Genomic DNA, 14,192 nt, shown 5'->3' with positions numbered 1-14,192 from the left:
TCCCACAGTGGAAAGAGAAACTGGGTTTCTTTAGATATCAATGAATGCCTGTATGTGTGTGTTTAAGTCAGTCTTGACTTCTGGCAATTGCCTGGAGAAGTCCACGGAGGTTTTTTTTGGCATTGTCTAAGGCTGAGAGAGTGACTGGCCCAAAGTCATTCAAATGGCTTCATGTCTTGAGCGACGCCAGATGTCACAATCTCCTGGTGTCTAGCACAGTGCCTTTAATCACTACACCCAATTGACTCTTGCACGTGTAGCACTAAAGGTATGGAATTTGATCATAATAAAAAAATTATTTAGAATAGTTCATTTTAAAAAAGATAGCAGAAGGTTATAGGGTTTAACATATCTTAAAGGGCAAACTTATGATGAGCTCAGCAGATTGAACACAGCCCAATTGAATAGGATGGGTCCACTGGTGTCAAGCACAAGATCTTGCAACTGAGTAATGAAATATCAAAAGAATAAATACAAGAGACCTGGCTTGACAGCAATGAGAGAAGGATTTAGGAATCCTAGTGATCCTTAGTTTACTATGAGCAAGAAGTTTACTATGATCCTTAGTTTACTATGATGCAGCAGCTAGAAATGTCAATTCAAACTTGGTTTTCATTAACAGAAACAATGCCTTCATATTATGGAAGATAATACATTCATTTTGTTGTACTCTGCACTGGTAATAACACACTTGGAGTATTACGTTTTGAACTGGGCACCACACCTTAAGTGGGATGTAAAGAAGGTTCAAAGAGAAGTTGTTAAATGAAAAGGAGTCTGGAAAGCAAGTTTGATGAGGTATGATGAAAGGAGATGGACATGATTAGCTTGCAAAAAGGAAGTGCTAAAGGTTAGTATAGTAATAGTTTGTAAGTATCTAAAGGCTTTCATGTGCAATATGAGGTGGACCTGTTCTCTGTAGAATAGAATAAAACAGAATAGAATAGAACAGAACAGAATATAATCATAGGGTTGGAAGGAACTGCTGAGGAAGCTAACCCTCTGTCCAAGACAGGAGGCCTTACACTATCTTTGGCAAATGGTTGTCCAGTATTTTTCTTGAAAACCTCCAGCAATGGAGCACCCCAGGGGTGGGTTTCAGCTGGTGTTATACTGCCTGTTCACTCATGCGTGCGCTTTGCGTTTGTGTGCTAGATGCACACTGCACAGTTCAATGGGGGGGAAAAAAGATGGCAGTAGTGACCAGGGAACCGGTTCAGGGGCATGGCCAGCCTGGGTCACTGCCAGTGACCCATGGCCAGACTGGCATGCCATTACCAGTTTGGCTGAACCAGTAGGAACCCATCTCTGGAGCATCTCCAATTCCAGGAGGCAAGGTATTCTATTGATTAATTATCAGAAAAATTCTCTTTAATTCCAGGTTGAATCTCTCTTTGATAAGTTTCCACCCATTGCTTATTTTCGTATCCTCAGGTGCTTTGGTGAATAAGTCAACTCCCTCTTCTAAATTGCATCCAGTTTAGTTCCCTATTTCTAGTACTGAAAAAGTGACTAGTGTAAGAGTTTTAAAACTAAAACTCACTCACCTAATCACACCCAACGTCTCTGGACAAAAAGAACTACTTTTCCTCAGCATGGACACTCTCCAGCTAAAATGTCTAAAAGAAATCAAGATAAAACCTGTGGAAGATAATCAAACTTAGGGCAGGATAAGGAGTAAAGGTTGAAATTAGAAGATTTATTAGGAGGAATTCCTTACAGTGAAACTGTTCAGTAATGGAACAATCTCACTAAAGCAAGGTGAACTATTCCTTGATAGTGGTTATTAGAAGAGAACTAGATAGCTATCAGTGAAAGATGGTGTAATTGAGATCTGCTTTGCAGGAGTTTGGACAAAATTTATTATTTATAAAGTCTTAAAGTTAATGCAACCAGTATCATCATTTTCATAATTCAATGCCTAATAGTGAAATTTCTGAACATGGTACATAACATGTTCCCTGATGACATTCTTGTAGTTATTGAGGCAAGTTGTTTGTCCTGTCAATACTTAAGTCATTGGGATCAGTTTGGTAAACAATAGGAAATAGTCTGCTAAGAAATAGGCATTGGACCATATTGCAAATATACTTTCTTCATTTGCACTCAAATATTCTGAACTCTTATTAAAATCAGGTAATTACATTAACATTGCCCTAGTTGTGTTTTGCAAGTAAGAACACAGCTGCCAAGCCCAGCTATATGAAGTATTTAGGCAGGAAAAGTAGGATAACAGGTATAATGAGCTCTTGCATGTAGTTATGAGATCTTATAAATTTAATTGGCTTTGTATCACATGACTTTTTGCAAGCATCAACATGTTAATCATGGTGAAATTTGTGAGCAAGTCATGAATGGGCTGTTGCTAAGCTCTATTACAAGACTGTTCCTGGCTTATAAATTGTAGTAAACTTTAAGGAACTTTTTACATATCCACCAATGAAGCAACATTGGCTGCGGTTATTCAACATATGAAGCCATAATACAGGCAGACTTTTACATACAAATGAATAGAGAGCTTCTCCGTTACAGTCATATGTCATAATGGCCAGTCATGTGGCTGACTGAATTTTACAATCTTTTTTGCGGTGGTTGTTAAGCAAATGCTATGGTTGAAAAGCAAACATTGTCGTTAAGTGAACCAATTATATTGGTAAACCATTGCTGGTTTTATTTTATTGCTGACGCTTCTGTAAGTGTCAATTTTCAGAAAAACCATCATAAAATGCGATCATGTGATCATAGGCTACAAATGGACATAAATACAGTCGTGTTGCCGAGTGCCCAAAGTTCTGTCAAGTGACCCAGGAGATGTCCCAACAGTCAGAACTTTGAATCTGGGTAGTTTTCCCCTTTTTGGATTGGTTGTAACTATGAATGGTTGCTAAGACTACCTGTGTTGTTTTGCCTCGTTTGGATTCAATATGTTGTAAGAATTCAGGTGCTGTAGTTCCAAAATGATAGTTTGTGGCTTTAATATGTTACTACACTCAATTAATGGTTCATTAAAGCATGGTTAAGCAAGCCACAACTCAATGAAATGTGTAAATGTAACAATCCAAAGCCGTGCTTTTGCATTCAAATTAAAAATGGCAGATGCAATGGCTACTCTGAATAGTTTGTTTAAGATGATGGCTAAAGTTTGGGCATACTTATCTAGGAAGAAGCCACTGTGAATCAAGCAGGTCTTATGTTTCAACTAATTCATTGTACGATCAAAATAATTCAATTACAATAAAGAATAGTTAAAGCAATAGTCTCTCCATTGGTTTACGACCACAATTGAGCCCAAAATTTCTGTGAGACATTTGTTAAGTGAGTTTTGCCCCATCTTATGACATTTCTTTCCACTGCTGTTAAGTGAATCTCTGTAGTTGTTAAGTTAGTACCACGGTTGTTAAGCAGATCTGGCTTCCCCATTGATTTTGCTTATCAAAAGGTTGCAAAAGGGAATGACATCACCTTGGAACACAGCAGTAGTCGTAAGTATGAACCAGTTGCCAAGCACTGAATTTTGATCACATGGTCATGGGGCTGCTACAAAGGTCATGTGTGAAAAATGGTCATAAGTCACTTTTTCAGTGCCGTTGTAACTTTGAACAGTCATTAAATGAACTGTTGTAAGTTGAGGACTACCTGTATATAGTTAGGAATATGAGATACTGAGAAAGTAGATGACCAGGCTCAGCCCGAGGGAGGAGTCAAACGCATCATCAGTCTCCAGTCTTTTCAACCCACAAGAGCTTAGTCCAGTCCACCTCAAATCCATTGACTCCTACCTACCATCTATTTCAGGGGTGTCAAACACAGGGCCAATGGGCTGGATATGGCCAGCGCAGGCCATGCCCATGCCCACTCCAGCTTCACAAGTGCAAAAACAATCCCAATACATCATGATACAGCCAGCAATGAGATTGGGTTAAACATTCCTAATCTATTTGCTTTTACTGTTATTAATTCAGATTCTTGTCGAGCGCTTAAACTTGCAATAAACCTTTATATTCATTTGAATTGCTTTGACTTCCTGATTTTCCCCACACTTGACTTTAAGGGAAAAAAGAGATGCAGCTTTGAATAGGAATATCAAAGCACTTATGCTTAATACCATGGACTAAAAAAAGGAACCAATTAATCAATCCTGACCCAAATGGAAGACTGACTGCTCCCTTGAGATAATGATCAATTTAAATTGTCTGAATAAATTTTGCCACCGTTTAAATCCAACTGATTTTTGGTGGCTCACAATAGTCAGGCAATGTACATGTCAGGTAACTGATGATTTAATAGCTGCCATCTGATGTAAGGTTGTAATCTGTAAGCTGATACAATGAGGATGATTGAGCAATATATGGTATTGCCTCTTTAAGACTCTGGTGAAGACTCTGGAGAGGTGTCTATATATAAATGGCCATTAGAGGTCACTTTTTTCTCATTGTGTATCTCATTTCTCTCCTTGTGTCCATACCTGAGTGGTAAGGGATTTATCATGTGTTTGTCTGTATATATGTATATATAAACCACTATTAATTGTCTAAAGGCTCTGTGTGCCGTGTGCTGTGTTTTGCTCCTGGGTTTATCTGAGTTTATCTCATAATAATAGTCACACTGCCAAAACTCTGACAGTACAAGGGTAAATGTTATGATGGTTATTGCACAGTCAACCAATTGTTTAAATTGCATTTGGCATTCTTGTCCACCTATCAAGTCCTTCCCAAAGATCTGGAACAGACAGATGTTTTTGTTTAATAATATTAAAGGTATCATAACAAGATGACAGCTGTTTCAGGTAAAGCTGCCTTTTGCAGTTGACTGGTGATGATTTTGTCAATGCCTATGGTGTTCCAGTGGTGCTCCAGATGTTTTGGAATTGCACCCAAGGCACCTCTTACTATTATATACTATCTTTGTTTTCTTTTGCAGCAGTTGTTCTACATCTATTATTATGGTTGGTTGCACTGTCAGCCAAATGTTTAGACTAGATTTGGCATTTTTGTCCACCTTGGGACTTGGACTTGGGATAGCAGATGTTGTTTAATGATATTAAAGGTATCATCACAGTGGGCCCATCCATCGTAACCCAAAGCCAAGAGAATAATGAGGTCTTCAAGGCCTTATGGAGTTCTAACAGGGTGTGGACAAGATGCATTTTTAGGTGAGATCTCATTCCAGAGCCAGGCACCATGACATAGAAGGCACCTTTCCCAAGCCCTGATAGATTGCCACTGTTTAACCAAAGAGACCTAGACTCAGCCAACTCTGTTGGCATATACTGACCAGGCAGAAATCTATGGGAGATGGGTCACACATATGTTTAATAGCATGAACATGTCACTCCTTATCTAAAATGGTTATGTTGACTTAATATGTGGAATTAGATTCAGGCTTCCAGCTATTTTAAAATACGGTAACATTTTTTTTGTTGCAAAGGCTGACTTTAAACAAATATATTTAAGCCACAGCATTCAGACAGCTGAATACAGCTTTTCATACATATTATTGAACTGTGGTAAAATTATAGGATTAACTGGGGTGATGGCATTATTAAATAAATAGTATCTAATCCATGTTATGCATTAAATGTACTAACTAGATTTGTAACTTAGGACTGTACTTTAGTTTTAGGTTACAAATCCGTTCTCCAGTTATGACCACAATTGACCACAAATGTCTGTTGCTAAGTGAGATAGTTGTTAAGTAAGTTTCTCTCATTTTATTATTTTTCTTGCTGCCGCTGTTAAGTGAATTACTGCAGTTGTTCAGTTAGAAAAACAGTTGTTAAATGGCTCCCTCATTGACTTTGCTTGTCAGAAGGTCGCAAAAGGTGGTCACATGACCCTGGACACAGCAACCATCATAAACATGAGTTAATTGCCAAGCATCTGAATTTTGATCCCATGACCATAGGGATGCTGTAATGGTTGTAAGTATGAAAATGGTCATAAGTCATTTTTTTCAGTGCTGTTGTAACTTTGAACAGTCACTAAATGAACAGTTGTAAATTGAGGACTACCTGTATATGAATAGTCTGGTAGCACTCTTTTATGTTAAGCATCCATTTGATTAACAGAAATGCAACAACATGTTTTTGCAGTGTGAAGATGCCAGTTAGTAAAGAGTTTCATGTCCCATTGAATTTTTCATAGACACACTACTAGTAGAAATGCTGGTAGATTAAAGGAAAAGGATTGTGTGCCAAAGTTGTAAAGTGTTATGCATCCACCTATATGAAAGAGAAGCAAACAATCAGCTCGTGGCAACATAACGTTTCTATGAACCTGCTGAGAAAATAAGAGTGATTAAACACTGATACTACACAAACTAGGAGACATATTTGTTTTTCATGCAGATAGTTGTTGTTAACACTCTTCAGGAGAGCAGGATAAAAGAAAGAGATTCCCGAAAAGTAAAAAGTTAAACTGTAAGGTAATAACATTCATTCATCCAAAAATTCATTAAATCTGTAGGTACAATTAGCATCACATTTCTGAGGAGGATTATTAATTGGTATGCAGATCATTTGTTGAAAGAGTCCCTATCCAACCTGATGCCAGTAACCACAGGTTAGCTCTGCTGATGGGGAATTATGGGATAGTGTAATATACGTACTTTTAGTGAAAAGAAATATAGAGACTTTTTAAATCAGAGGACAATTGGAAGATATATTATTATATTTAGGGCTCCAGGGCTCTCCTGCTCTAAGGAAATGTAACCATGTAGTAAAAAAAAAAATCCTAAATGCCTCCCATAACTAATACATTTGTAGCCTACAAAAATAGAAAGCAATATGTTCACAGACCTCCTGAGGCAATATATATTTTTTATTCTATCAAAACTTTGTGAGGCAAACCATTTTTTTGTCCTGAAGATGCCAGCTTCTACAGTCAGCAACATCAAACCCTGTTCAGAAATTGAATTATTTGAAGTGACTGGTGGAAAACAAGTGTTTTAGAAGTTCCTCCATTTGTTTTCTTTAAAGCATTTAGCCAGCAGAAAACAAGATGCCAGAGACAAGACAATTTTTTCATTTATTTTCACAGAATTAATAGAAATAAGGTTTTTTGATACATTATTGTTGTGGAGGGGATGGGTAAGAGGTTGGATGGGAAGAGTGCATGTGTTAAGGAGAGTTTAAAAAATTATCATACAAACCAGAGGCAAATGAGAATGACTTTTATTTGTTTCTATTTTTATTAATCCTTCGTTAATTTTAATAACATAAGAAAAGGAATTGAAGACTACCTGTATATGAATAGTCTGGTAGCACTCTTTTATGTTAAGCATCCATTTGATTAACAGAAATGCAACAACATGTGTACTAAGCAGCCACAGAGAAGATTCTGTAAAATAATTTAGATGTATTCAATAAATACAATATAATAGCAGCCTTCTACAATGCAGGCTACATAGAGATTTCTTCCGGCTTGAAGTACCCTGGTACACCTACTGGAGCAGACATGCTCCAAAAAGTGTTTTAAAGAGACATATCTATAAGATACATATAAAAGAGGGTCTAAAATTAGAAAGGATTTTCCCCCAACATATTTTTACCACGGTCTCCACATATCCAGTGACCCCACGTTAACACCATTATGTGCAAAATGAGGTTGCAAAATCGCCCTGGGATGCGGCAATTCATGCTGATTACATCGGGATGATGGTTGTGGCTGAAATGACTTTTTCTGTCCCAGTTTGACTTCAGTTGGATACATCTCATCCTGAGATTGGCTAGAGCCTGTTGTATTTCCATTGCCATTGACTGGAGTGGAAGGGTTCGGATTCTCCTTGCAAGTCTCCTCATTGGATTTGGGCAAGGATTTCAATAGGTGGTTCAATAATCGTGCTCCAAGAGTCTTGTCCATCCAGTCACAAGTCAGGAGGAGGTTGTGGACTTCATGCATGCACTGAATATATCCAGTGCTGTACCTCTGCTGAGCTTCAAGACCCATTTTAGAATCTGCTAATTGAAGAAGAGAGATGCTTTCAATCATTTAATGCATAAAAACTCAAATCTACTAGACTGACTCTTTCCCCATAATATTAGGTACTACTCTGATTTTAAGTTCTTGCTTTGGATCATCTATTGGGATCTAATCATTTGCAAATAGACATGAAATGGATTAAAAACGAGATTATAATTATTCTTTTATCTTAATACAAAGGAATTGTAGAACTTTTGGTACTCTATGAGCTATTTGTTTACAGATGTTTCACTACCCAATGCCATCCACTGATGATGTTATCTAGCTGGGTAATGATACGTCCACAAGCAAGCAACTAAGCTCAGAGAGTAGCAAGGACTGCACAATTCAACACTGAGCTCCATGCATTGTCTTCTATTGGAAACACCTATGAATGTATTAAAAAGATTCTAGATCTAGTTAGTATAAGAAAATCTTTTTGTGCATGGGAAAGATCAGTTGCTTCTCCAAATAGCACTTTTTGAATAACGTAAGAACACTCTACCATATATTACATAAACTTGACTGACAGTGAATAGAAAGTTATCTCAGTAGGTACTGTTAGGCATGTAAAGAATAAGGAGAAAAGAGTTACATGGTGCTTATTATACCAGGCCTTTTTCAAACATTCAGAAAAAAAAATCCAAAATTCTAAACTGCTTTACAAGATGAATGGAGCAACTACGGTACATTAATGATACATATAATTGATACAGGGAAATAAAATAACCTAGAAAAGACCTTGTTGGTACCAAGGAGAGAAAAATTGAAACTAAGGGTGATTGAATGTATTGGTATCCAAGCCTCGTGTTGAAATTCAGTTCTGTGCAGACATATAACAAGTGAAATTAGTTGCTCAATTCAATAGCTATCCAATGCTTCAATTTTCAAGAAAGACTAAGACCCCCATACGTCTTTCTAACCAAAAGATTTTGGCAAATATCACTGGAAAACAAAACAAAACAAAATGGCATTCACTACTCCCAAAGCTATTTCATTTCAACAAAATTCGCTTCAGAGCACACACACAGGACCCTGCCATGTTCCAAAGATTTATACATAAAATCCTGGCAAGGGAAAATATATGAAGCCTACATTGATGATCTACTGATCTTCTTTTGGGACAGCTTACTACCAGAAGTGTAGATTACTCTTTGCTGGCTGGGGAATTCTGGGAGTTGAAGTCCGCCACACTTAATGTTGCTAAGTTGGAGACCCCTGCCCTACAGCATGGTAGAGTAAAAGGTACAGCATGAAAGAGTAAAAGGCAGGGGTGGAATGCTGCCGGTTCGGACCGGTTCTTCTGAACCGCTAGCAAAAAATTCTATGGTTGCCCAAACTGGTATTAAAAGTTCCAACGATCAGCTGTGATAGTGCCACGCAATTGCGGGAACCTTTTTATTTTACTTTGGCAGGGTTGATTCACCAGCTCTTTAGGGAAGGATTCCCCATTCAGCCTCGAGAGAAAAGAAGCATGCGCTTGCTCCTGGCCTTTTTCCATTTGGTGGAAGCTTCAAAGCCAGCAAGTGCATGCTTGGGAAATCCTTCCCACCAACCTGGAAGGAAGCCATGCCCACAGAACTGGTGGCAAAAAAATTAGATTTCACCACTGGTAAAAGGTATCTTCTCTCACATGAATTATTGAAGTATGAGGTTTTTCTTATGGAAGAAAGAATTCCATATACTACATAGACACATTAAGCAAAGCAGTTCAAACATAGCATCTTTAGCTGTGAGTAGAAGGGGATTTGAAAGAGAAGGGGCTGTTCTTTCTCCCAGAGCTATGGTACCAGCAGGAAGTCTGTCTTGCAGCCTGATGACAAGCCAACTGCTCCAAGGAAATAAAAGGTTTGTGGTAAATAAAATCAAGAACACAGACTGTGCCAAGAGAGTAATTCAAGGACCATAGCAGGGGGCCCAGATAGAGCCTCTGCTCATACTGAAGTTCAGAAAATTAAAGGACCTGGAAAGGGTTAATTAAGTCAGGAAATGAAGGCTAGGGCACATGGGTAATCTGGCTGAAACAGTAGTATGCATTGTGTTGGTAAGACAACATTATGACATTAACTATGAAGAACACACTGTATCCCCTGAACAATGGGGAAAGTGGGGGGAGCTCAGGGAGGTTTGTATCTGAGAATCTTGAACCCAATAAAATTCAAAAACTATTTGTGTGCTCATCTTTGGTCATTTCCCAAACAACCTTATGTTATGTCATCATTTTTTACAAAGTACAACTTCACTGAAGCTAAATAGGTACATACAACCTTGTTTCTTCTCTCTCTCTCTCTCTCTCTCTCTCACTCACTCACTCACTCACTCACTCACTTTATTTCTTTGAATAACTTTGCCAAGCTATTGGGCTGGTTTTCATATAGAAAACAGGAGCAGCTACAGCCAATATATAGATACAGAACATCAACTCACCTATATTTCTGTTGTGTTGTATATTCTGGAGATGTTTTACTGTCATTTCCAAGATATCTGCTTTTTCAAGTTTTGACTGCTATTTTAAAATGAAATAACAACAATTATTATCATATTTGATAATATTTGAAAGCTGCTGCAAAATGAAATATAGATGGAAATAAAGAAATGTGGGAACAGAAAAATGTTAAAATTTATGCTTACATCAAGCCGAAAGGCTCCAACGACTGTTTCCTTGAGCTGGTCCAAACAATTGTTAATCCTCTCTCTTCGCTTCCTTTCAATCAAAGGTTTTCTTAACTGAAATAATTAAGGGAGAATATTAGGAATGGCTTGCTTGACTTGAATCCATATAGGCCTTCATTGGAAGAAGTTATTTTCCAAAGCAGATTCTTTCATCGTACAATGGAACGACATATATGGGAACTATCACACAATCTTTATGATCAGTATTTAAATAATTACAATTCTGGAGCATTTTCTATTAGGCACATTCACATAATGTAAATTTAAATCAATACAGTCAAGCAAACTGATAGTATAATTCTATGTGCATATATTCAAATTCAGTCTTAACTTAAATCAGTGGAGCATATTTTCAGATGTATCTATATTGGGTTGCAGTGTTGTAATTTCTAATAATCCCATTATGAAGAAAATGTGAGTGTAGTTCCTAAAACGTAGAAGTGCAATTTGCTTTCCCTTTATCTCATGTATTGTAACATCAAAGTTTATTAATAGATTTGCATTCCTTGGCTATTTCTTTTATTTAGCCTAATTAGCGCTATAGGGAGGTAAGCTTTTTTTAATGAAAATCATAATCAGCACATTTCCCAAGCCAGCCATGCCCTGTGCTTTTCATTTTTCTAACAATATATATTTCAGTTTAACAGTCCATAAATGTAGTCTGCTTTTATATAGCTCTGTTTTTCTACTGCATCCTACAGCTAAAGTCGAGCTCTATTATGTTGTACATTATGTACATAAGAATATATAAATAGATTGTTCCACCCTCAGGATTTCTGCACATACAGTTTTACCTTGGGTGTTCTACTTGCTGCATGCACTTTTAGATTTTATTTCTATCAAGGGTCGGAGATAAGCAATTTTCCTACTAGAAGGAATTTTTGGAAAAGCAAAGAAACACATCTAGATAGCACACCTGTGAAGACAGCCTTTTAACAATCCCACGGAGCCACTGGAATAGTATGGCACCATTTGTTTGATCCCTTCAGAGATGGCAAGCTTCTTACAATGAATTTATTTATAAAATAATGCATACCTTCCTTTCCTCTTTGGTATTAGAAAGTTTCTGTCCACTACTGGCTAGGGTTGTAGCTGTCATTGTAGTCCTGCACGCCTGCCTGAAGGCTTAGGGGAGAAAAGGGAGAAAGCCCTATAGCAACTGGCTTCTCCTGTTGTCTTCTGGAGCATTCTCTGTCATGAGAGCTGCACTCTGCTAGCATTTATAGCTGGATATTAGCATGTGAATGAGGGAATTGCTTAGCTGGTCTCCTTTTCCCACAGAAGGGGTTGAGGCCAGAGGCTTGTGACCATCAATCAAGGCTGACAGGTCACTACTTATCAATGGCCAGATCTCACACACACAGTGCCTAAAGAACGACAGATGTCCAGCTTCATGAAAGCTTTGCTTGGTAGAAATCTTTTGTTTAAGGAGGCAGAAAACAAGTGCCAGTGATTATTTGGCTCCCTTCTCAATCAGCACTGATTCCCAGGGGAAAAAATACCAATAATCTAAACCATAACCAACTGAGAAATACCTGGGCTGCTAGGATTAATAGATATACCAGCTTTGTATATAGATCTTTCTTTGCTCCCTTATTTTTGTGCCCTTTGGAATACTTGAGGCAGCACTAAAAATCTTCAGGCAGGAACTCTTATGTATTCTTCTTTCACGCATTGAATACAAATGTGTACAAATGACAAGTGAGTATTACGCACTTATCATATTTACAGTAAATGGAATGTTCTTGAAAACATGGGATTGCACAACTCAAGATCTTGCAGCTTCTGAATATTTTTCCACAGAATAAATCACCACCACAGGAAAATAGTGGCTGAGATGTTTTGCCTCTCTGCAAATGTCCATGTGCCCATCAGAAGCAGGGTTGAGCAAGCTACATGATGTCAGACACTGGATTGGGGCAAAGTTGCTTTGTCTACTCATTGACTACAAACAGATTTTCTGTTTCATTATAAAAGTATGATGGAGAAGTTATTGTTGCCACAGAAAAGGTTGGGGAACACAATTTGGAATTTTTCTGTAACAATAATTTATAAGTAGAATGCACATTCCAAAATTTAATAGCAGACTTAATAATCAGTGTCATATATCAGTAGCCCTAAAGTGAATTGACAATTATCAGTCCTAAGAATGTTTATTTTAGATAAGTTTCATTGTGGACATTCAGTTTCTTCTTAGGAAGAATGACGTTGTCATCGTCATCATCATCATCATCACCACCACCACCATCATCATCACCATCATGAGTTGGAAGGGAGCTTGGAGGTCTTCTAGTATAATCCCCTGCTCAATATGTATTAGCTCTAGGTTTCTAAAATATATATTATTGTTTTAAATTGTATCCAATCTTTAAAAGTTGAAATGCACCGTAAAATAATCTTTAAAACAAAACTTACTTTGAAAAAATTACAATAAAGCAAGAAAGAAGTTGTTAACTCTTTTCCAATCCATCACAATATATCTTTAATTAATACAACAGATTTCAGGACTATGGCAAACCTATATATAATTATTTGATGTGTTGTATCAAGGAAGGTTAAATGATGTCAGTTTCTATCTGCTAACACTATGGCTTCATATTGTATAAAAATGCCTTGATTTTCTTGGATAGATTTTTTTTGCAAATCATTTCTCTAACCTATAAGTTTAACATTAAGAAGTATAATTCTAACTTTAGAAGATTGAATTTGAAAATGTCCATTGGAAAAACAATTTAAAAAAGTAATAAGAATGAACAAAAAGTGTGACATTGGTCCACATGTTTTTCTACATTAAGAAAGTTTTGTTTTATTGACCAAAAGAACAATTTTTATACATTGTTTTTACGGTAATTCCTACACTCTTGATACAATCAATCAATCCAAAATTTCAGAAAAACCTTTGCTTTTTCATTTTTTTGCTGCATGCAAACATGTAATACCTCATCCATCCTGGAGGAGGATTGTGGGGCCTTCACATTTTTCTGGCTCACTTAGATCTAATCAATATTTCTTCAACCTCAGAAAATAGGAGAGAGGAAATTACTGTAACTTGCTGATCCAGGAACTCATCTTGAGTTAACCATAATACATACATACAGGAAGAAGGAGGAGGAGGAGGAAGAAAAGGAGAAGGAAGATAAGAAGAAAAAGAAGAAGAAAGCCCAAAACATGTGGTTTTGTTTTTAACTTGCTGAAAAATAGATTATGACTTCAGTGCTAGAAGTAAGGTGACCAGAGCGGTGGGGGGGGGTGATTAAAAATTTTATACGGAGCAACAAAAATTTTCATACAACTCAAAAATAGTATTATAATATTTATTTTTTATTTCAACATAACTACAATTTACAAATATAAATTGTAACGATTGCCAAACATCAAAATTTTGATCACGTGACCATGAGGATGCTGCAACGGTCGCTAACTGTGAAAATGGTCGCTAAGTGTGAAAAATGGTAATCAGTCACTTTTTTCAATGCCATTGTAACGTTAGTCACTATACCACCTTTCTTTCCACAGTTCTTAAGTGAATAACTGCAGCTGATAAGTTAGTAACATTAGTGA

At 37.1% G+C, this 14,192-nt stretch overlaps 1 protein-coding gene across 3 annotated transcripts; it reads right to left on the bottom strand.

Moving 5' to 3' along the window:
* Positions 1-7,164: 7,164 nt before the first annotated feature.
* On the bottom strand, positions 7,165-13,741 carry LOC116514263 (transcription cofactor HES-6-like). 3 transcript variants are annotated; one of them, XM_032225766.1, is made up of 4 exons: positions 13,571-13,741; positions 10,590-10,685; positions 10,386-10,464; positions 7,165-7,957 (listed from the first exon to the last, which is right to left on the bottom strand). In XM_032225766.1, exons 1-4 carry the CDS (start codon positions 13,577-13,579, stop codon positions 7,545-7,547), a joined length of 597 nt encoding a protein of 198 aa, XP_032081657.1. In that variant the 5' UTR covers positions 13,580-13,741; the 3' UTR covers positions 7,165-7,544. The 3 variants fall into 3 exon arrangements, with proteins under 3 accessions (XP_032081657.1, XP_032081658.1, XP_032081659.1); XM_032225767.1 differs by having other exon boundaries at positions 7,165-7,954; XM_032225768.1 differs by lacking the exon at positions 13,571-13,741 and adding an exon at positions 11,668-12,830 and having other exon boundaries at positions 7,165-7,954.
* Positions 13,742-14,192: the final 451 nt, after the last annotated feature.

Source organism: Thamnophis elegans, chromosome 10 (assembly GCF_009769535.1).
Source record: "Thamnophis elegans isolate rThaEle1 chromosome 10, rThaEle1.pri, whole genome shotgun sequence".
NCBI lineage: Eukaryota > Metazoa > Chordata > Lepidosauria > Squamata > Colubridae > Thamnophis > Thamnophis elegans.
Note: the sequence above shows the minus strand (reverse complement) of the source record. Positions and strands in the feature narration are given on the sequence as shown.